General features: G+C 46.6%; 1 protein-coding gene across 1 annotated transcript; it reads right to left on the reverse strand.

Moving 5' to 3' along the window:
• Positions 1-3,911: 3,911 nt before the first annotated feature.
• On the reverse strand, positions 3,912-6,803 carry LOC117532558. Its single transcript, XM_034195887.1, is given in 3 exon segments — positions 3,912-5,116; positions 5,118-5,190; positions 5,819-6,803. Coding segments are annotated over 3 exon segments (2,016 nt in total). The 3' UTR covers positions 3,912-4,158.
• Positions 6,804-7,043: the final 240 nt, after the last annotated feature.

The following is a 7,043-nucleotide window of genomic DNA, read 5'->3' on the forward strand; positions in this document are numbered from 1 at the left end:
TAAACTCTTCCCGGGTGCATGCGGGGTCAAGGCAGACATAGCAATGCCCAGTACAGGAGTGACTCCATTGAGAACTGTACCCTGTATAGCAATGTTCACAGACATACGGAGAGCCTAAAAACCCCTTCAAGTTCTTAACACCATAGTAGTGGTTGTGTAGGAGGAACAAAAACACAGTTTTGTCTCGTGTGGGGGCGTCTGTCTGAAATGTACAAAGGGTTCGGTCGTCACTGTTTCGGTAAAAAACCACTATCTTACAGTTTAAGCTGTCTTCGAATGTATCAATGTCGCTGAATGTCACAGCTGTATGAGCTGTCAAACCCGCCATATTCTGGATCTCCTTACCGCGTTTGACCCCCTCATTATCAGTGAGGTTATCGTGTAACAACAGTGCTAAATTAATAGCAAAACACAGCTGGTTGGAGGAGTTCTGAACAACGTAAAGAAAACGCGCCTTCTTTTTAACAATCTCACTGTCTAACATTTTACTAATCATCCGTTTACCCTGAACCCCCCCACGGGGGGCCTGAACAATTTGAACCACGAGCTCCATGTTGCCTTCTGCCATTACCATGATATTCGATTGCATGGCTTTGAACAGCCCCTCCTCAAAATCATCCAGATTATCATCGGGACCATTTAAAATGGCTGATACGTTAACCCTTAGTTCTTCACCACGTAACTCAATTTGTATGATATCTTCTCTTTCTGCCCGTGCAAAAGCATGTGCACGCATGTTATGCACATTGTTCATCAGACCCTGAAAATAGACTCCAAAGTCTGCTTCACCCCCAATAGGCGGTAGGACTAGAGACTGTCTCATTTCTATGTTACCGAATACAGGTCGAGAGATAACACTTGGCTCGGCATCTCTGATAGTGCCTCCTCCATGCTGTGACAGGGGGCCCGGTGATTCCGAAGCATTCGGGGTGTCATTCTGATCAACATGTCTGTTAATTTGCATGGAGCAAGCGGGTGATTCTGAGTCATTCGAGCTGTCATTAACACACCCGTCATCTTGCATGCTGGAAACGGGGAGGCAGGCGTTGGGCGAAGCTTCGCTATTTTGTCCATCCAGACGGCGGGCATTGTCTAGAGGCTGCTCTAAAAGCCCTCGGTCGGCATAGCAGTCTATCACCCAATCCAAGGCACCGTCTAATGTTTTTGTTGGACTGCTTGAATTTGTTTCTGACAAGGCCGCGGGCTCGTTTACAGCTGAGCCCGCGTCATTTAACTCACTGTTGCTGCCTGAACACTGCGGAAATGACAGGTCCCTATATCTGAATTCATCATCATCATCACTGCACAATTCGTTTACATCCGGTAATACATGCAGAAAGGACCTTTCTCCATCTGTATAGGGGCTTGTTTCTGTCAAGGGCGTAGGCTCGCGTACATCTGTTATTGCGTCATTTAGCTCACTGTTACTGTCTGACCACTGTGGAAATGACATGTCTTCGTACACAAAGCCCTCACCACTGCATAGTTCATTTACATCAGGTAAACCCTCGATGAAGGACTTTTCGTCGTCTTTAAAATCATCCATGCTTGACCGTTTTTAAGAAATCATCCCCGCACAAAACATAAAAACAAAAAAATCAGTGGCACCGCTGAAGAAACATTCATGGACGTAAAGTCAACATACCTGGCGGATACATCAATAACAGTTTTACATGTGATCTACGTGTAGCTTATTCAGATGGTGTGGCCTTAAAGCAGACCTTAACAAACAGCGTTTGTCCTTTTGATAACGGGGTCCTCCCCTTCAATTGCTCTATAAAAGAAAAGAAAAGAAGAGGGTATAAGCATGTTTTTTGAAATACTCCAAAACAAAATCATTTAGCTATCATCTTTTGTATAAGCACACATAAAAAAGCATTTTTTACCTGGTAGGTTTGAATTGTCAAAAACACCGTCTGTGTTGAGATGACTTGTTGAACAGATCTGCGCTGAGCTGAGACCATGCAGGCCGCCGGAGGGGTGCACCACCTTTTTAAAACAAGTGAGTACGTTATTCTGGATACTTACACCTGAAAGAACATATTTGATTTTTAAGAAATATAGCTAAATACACTTATAGTAAAAAAATGTACACCACATTATTTGTACTTAGAACGATACTTCATTAAAGCTTCTAAATAATTACAATATAGGGCTGTTACACAGATGCATAGAGGTTATTTAACACGCACACACACACACACATCAAGCAGCATTAACTAACTATATGCTATTATAACATAAAAAAATAAAAGTACTTACCATATATTTTCAAAATATCTGGGCCTTGACGGGGAAAAGCGAAGAGAGGCTGCCTAGATGTTTCCGGGGTTACTTATAGACCGCAATATGTAAATGATTCTAAAAACAACCAATGGGGTTATTCCTGATTGTTTAACAAATTAGCATTATATTGTATTTGGTTTTTTATGGTAGAGCAAATACTTTTTTATTTTAGGCTATTCTCCTGTATATATGTATGCGTGTATATATATATATATATATATATATATATATACACATATATATATACGCATACACATTACAAAAAAACATGTAGATAGTTACATGAGAAAATAATGTAACTGCTTTCTCTGTTTTGCTCTGACCATCTGTCCTGAATTCGGAGACTTTTGTAATTAGCAGCCTCAGACCGTCTCCTCACACACACACACACACCATTTGCCCCGCAGAGGATGTCTGGGGGTTTTATGGTGCCCCCACACCTGTCTTGACTGTTCACCAAACTTTTCACGGCAGAGAATAGCAGAGAGAGAGAGTTAGTGAGATTGACAGTACTTTTACAAATATATGGTTGTATATTTCTTGTTATTTGCAAGTATTTGTAAGTTACAGTCAATACTGCTGTATACAGGGGCACAGGAAGTGGTTAGGTGGCGGGACCTTGCTCTTTAGAGCTGAGACATTACTTTTAAAATATATGGTTGTATATTTCATGTTATTTGCAAGTATTTGTAAGTTGCAGTCAATACTGCTGTATACAGGCGCACAGGAAGTGACTAGGTGGCAGGGACATTGATCCTATGCATATGTGATTCATTATAAAATTATTATTTTGTAAAACCGTAGGGGGCAGCATTTTATTTTCTCCTGGTTGTTACATTTCATGTTATTTTGCCGGAAGCGGGGGCGACCGGTAGGGGCAGCATTTTTTTTTTTTATCATTTTCAAATTGTTTTCAAATTTTATTTTGAAAACCGGCAGGGGCAGCATTTTATTTTTCTCATGGTTGTTAAATGTCATGTTATTTTATTTTTGAAAACCGGAAGCGGGGGCGACCGGTAGGGGCAGCATTTTTATTTTTATCATTTAAAAAATATGTTTACATTTTATTTTTAAAAACCGGAAGTGGGGGCGGGACTTCCGGCGGAAGGGGCGGGGCTTATGGAGGAAGGGACTTCCAGCTGAAGTGGGCGGGGCTTATGTAGGCGGGACTTCCGACGGAAGGGGGCGGGGCTTAGAGGTGTGACCTGTCACTTTCTATGCATACTAATGAGACGAAAGTGGTATGTGTATAACTACTATCATGACCTCAGCCGTTTCCTTCGCTGAGGGCATCTTGGGCAAAGCAATGAAATGTGTCATTTTAGAAAAACGGTCCACTACCGTAAGAACTGTGGTTTTAGGGGGGGCAGGCCAGTGACGAAGTCCATGGAGATCTCTGACCTCTGTCTGTTGGGAATAGGGAGTGGTTGTAATAGTCCTATTCGCGCCCTGGAAGAGGTCTTGTTTCGAGCGCAGACAGGGCACGCCTCCACATACTCCTTCACCTCCTTCTCCATGGATGTCCACCAGAAACGTTGTTTTATGATGAACATAGTTCTCTTGACTCCAGGGTGACAGGTGAGCAGCGAAGTGTGATCCCAGTGGATCAGCTGTGGTCGCTCGGCCTCCTGAACGAAAAGCCGGTTAGGCGGGCAACCCCTTGGTGCAGGAGCTCCAGCATTGGCTCGTATTACCTCCTTCTCTACTGACCAAGTCAGCGCTCCTACCACCCGGTTTAATGGGATGATGGGTTCCGGCTCCTTGACTGCAGGCACAGGGTCAAACAGACGGGACAGAGCGTCAGGCTTGACATTCTGAGACCCCGGCCTGAAGGAAAGAACAAAGTCAAAACGGTTGAAAAACAAGGTCCACCTAGCCTGGCGGGAGTTCAGTCTTTTGGCCTTTCTTATATATATATTCCAAGTTTTTGTGATCGGTCCAAACCACGAAAGGATGCTCGGCTCCCTCCAACCAATGCCTCCACTCTTCCAGTGCCAGCTTCACGGCCAGCAACTCACGGTTTCCCACGTCGTAATTTCTCTCTGCTGGGGAGAGCTTCCTGGACAGGAAAGCGCAGGGGTGACGTTTGTTGTCCTTCTGTAGTCGCTGGGAGAGGACCGCTCCCACCCCTTCGTTGGAGGCATCCACTTCTACCACAAACTGACGAGTGGTGTCCGGCAAGGTGAGTATGGGAGCAGAGGTGAACATTCCTTTAAGCCGAGAAAAAGCCTCCTCAGCCTGAGGAGACCACAAAAAAGGCACTTGAGGGGACGTGAGGACATGAAGAGGGGCTGCAATAGCACTGAACCTCCGCACAAAACGTCTGTAAAAATTTGCAACGCCTAAAAACTGCTGCACTTTCTTACGAGAGTCAGGGGTAGGCCAACAAGCTACTGCGCTAACCTTCTCTGGGTCCATCCTAACCTGACCTGGCGAAATGATGAAGCCCAAGAAAGTGACTGTCTCTACATGGAATTCGCATTTTTCTGCTTTGACAAACAACCTATTCTTGAGCAGCTCTTGTAGAACCTGGCGGACATGTTGTTTATGGGTGTCAAGGTCAGGGGAGTAGATCAGAATGTTGTCCAGATATACAAAAACGAAACGGTTCAGAAACTCCCTCAACACGTCGTTGATCATAGCCTGGAACACAGCAGGAGCGTTTGATAATCCAAATGGCATTACACGGTATTCATAGTGGCCTGAAGGGGTGTTGAAACCCGTCTTCCATTCATCACCCTCCCTGATCCTGACTAAATGATAAGCATTACGCAGGTCTAACTTGGTGAAAACCTTGGCTCCCTGAAGCTGCTCGAAGGCTGACGAGGAGAGGAAGGGGGTACCGGATTTTAACCGTAATGTCATTGAGATGCGAGTAGTCAATACAGGGCCTAGAGACCCATCCTTTTTCCCAACAAAAAAAAACCCCGCTCCTGCTGGTGATGAGGAAGGGCGAATAAGGCCTGTTTTGAGGGAGGCATCAATATAGTCCTTCATGGCCTCTTTCTCAGGTCCTGAAATAGCATATAGTCGACCCTTAGGAATTGTAGACCCAGCAATCAGGTCGATAGCACAGTCATAGGGGCGGTGAGGCGGAAGAGTCAGAGCCTTGGATTTACTGAATACTTCACTTAAATCGTGGTAGCAGGAAGGGACTGAAAGAGCATCAGGAAAATATATTTCTGGGATAGTTCCCTGCCTAACCCTCCCAGTGTCAATCTACGCTACCTGCTTAACACAGTGATCTCTGCAATTCTTTCCCCACCCCTCCACCCTCCCAGATTGCCAATCAATGTGAGGGTTATGAAGTTTCAACCAGGGAAACCCCAAAATGAGTGGATGTTGGGCTGAATTAAACAAGTGAAATGACACATTGTCTCTGATGTTTACCTGGATGCGGGTCAGGGTGCGAGGAGGAAAGTCAGAGGAAGAGATCCGGCTCACCAACGTACTCCTCTTTATTGGTGAGCCTCCTCTTTTACCGGACACGCCGCTTGTGGATGTCCGCGCTGCCCGCAGTAGAAGCACAGACCCTCCTTTAATCGACGCTGGCGTTCTGCCATCGAAAGCTTGGTGCGGCCCAACTGCATTGGCTCCTCCACGGAGCCAGGGGGCGCTGTTGTCCGGAACGCCGGTGAGGGGTGACGGGGCCTCCAAGAAGAAGTAGTATCCAGCGGCGAGCGTCTCCTCTGGGGAGGCGGATCAACCGCATCCTTGGATTTATTCCTTCTCCTCTCCGTCAAACGATTGTCTATCCGTATTGCCATGGATATGACAGAGTCCAAGTCAGCGGGCAGATCGAGAGGCGCCAGCTGGTCTTGTAGGGAATCCGAGAGACCGCTGACGAAAGCGTCAAACAATGCAGCGGAGTTCCAGCCGCTATCGGCTGCCATAGTCCGGAACTCGATGGCGTAGTCAGCCACACTCCGCTGATGTTGTTTCAGCTTAATCAGAGCCCGAGCTGCTTCCCTGCCCGGCGTGGTTTGATTGAAGATCTTTCTCATAGTGTCTATGAAGTTTTCCAGAGACCCGCAGATGGGGGAGCCTCGGGACCACTCTGCCGTAGCCCACGCTGCTGCTCGGCCGGAGAGATGGGAGATCATGAAAGCCACTTTGGAATTGTCCGTGGGAAAAGCAGCCGGTTGGTGGTGATAGTGTAACTCACACTGCACAATGAACGTCCGGCAGCCCTCCGAGTCTCCGGAGTATTTTTCGGGTGGAGCCAGACGCATGGAAGTACTGTGCGGCTCAGTAGACCGGTTGGGATCAGAACCGGTCGCCGCCGGAACCGGGGGAGTCGTGGGAGGAGAAGCAGCCTTCAGGTGAGTGAGCACACGCTGGACCTCAGCTGCCAGCAGATTCACCTGGGTTGTCACCGATGATTGTAGTTCCCCGTGGCTGTTGGATAGGTGCTGCACTCCGTGCTGTATGGCGGCCATCTGCTCTTCTTGTTGCCCAAGACGTTGGCCCTGAGAGCGGATGGCGTTCTTTAGCTGGTCTGAGTCGGCTGAGTTCATTTTAATGGTCAGTTCGTACTGTCAAGGAGAGACTCTGAGGCATGAACTCAATTGCACGACACAGATAGTGTTCTCAAAAAATAAAGACTTTACTGGAATTTTGCACAGTAATCAAAACAAGGAAAACAAATATACTCTTTCGAGGAAAACTAGCAAGTGATCAATGAGGTAGATCCGTGGGAAGTCCGTGAGGTAATCAGGAACGTGGGTCATAGTAAGACAACGAACTGACAATGAACA

Source organism: Gymnodraco acuticeps, unplaced genomic scaffold (genome assembly GCF_902827175.1).
Source record: "Gymnodraco acuticeps unplaced genomic scaffold, fGymAcu1.1, whole genome shotgun sequence".
In the NCBI taxonomy this organism is placed as follows: domain Eukaryota; kingdom Metazoa; phylum Chordata; class Actinopteri; order Perciformes; family Bathydraconidae; genus Gymnodraco; species Gymnodraco acuticeps.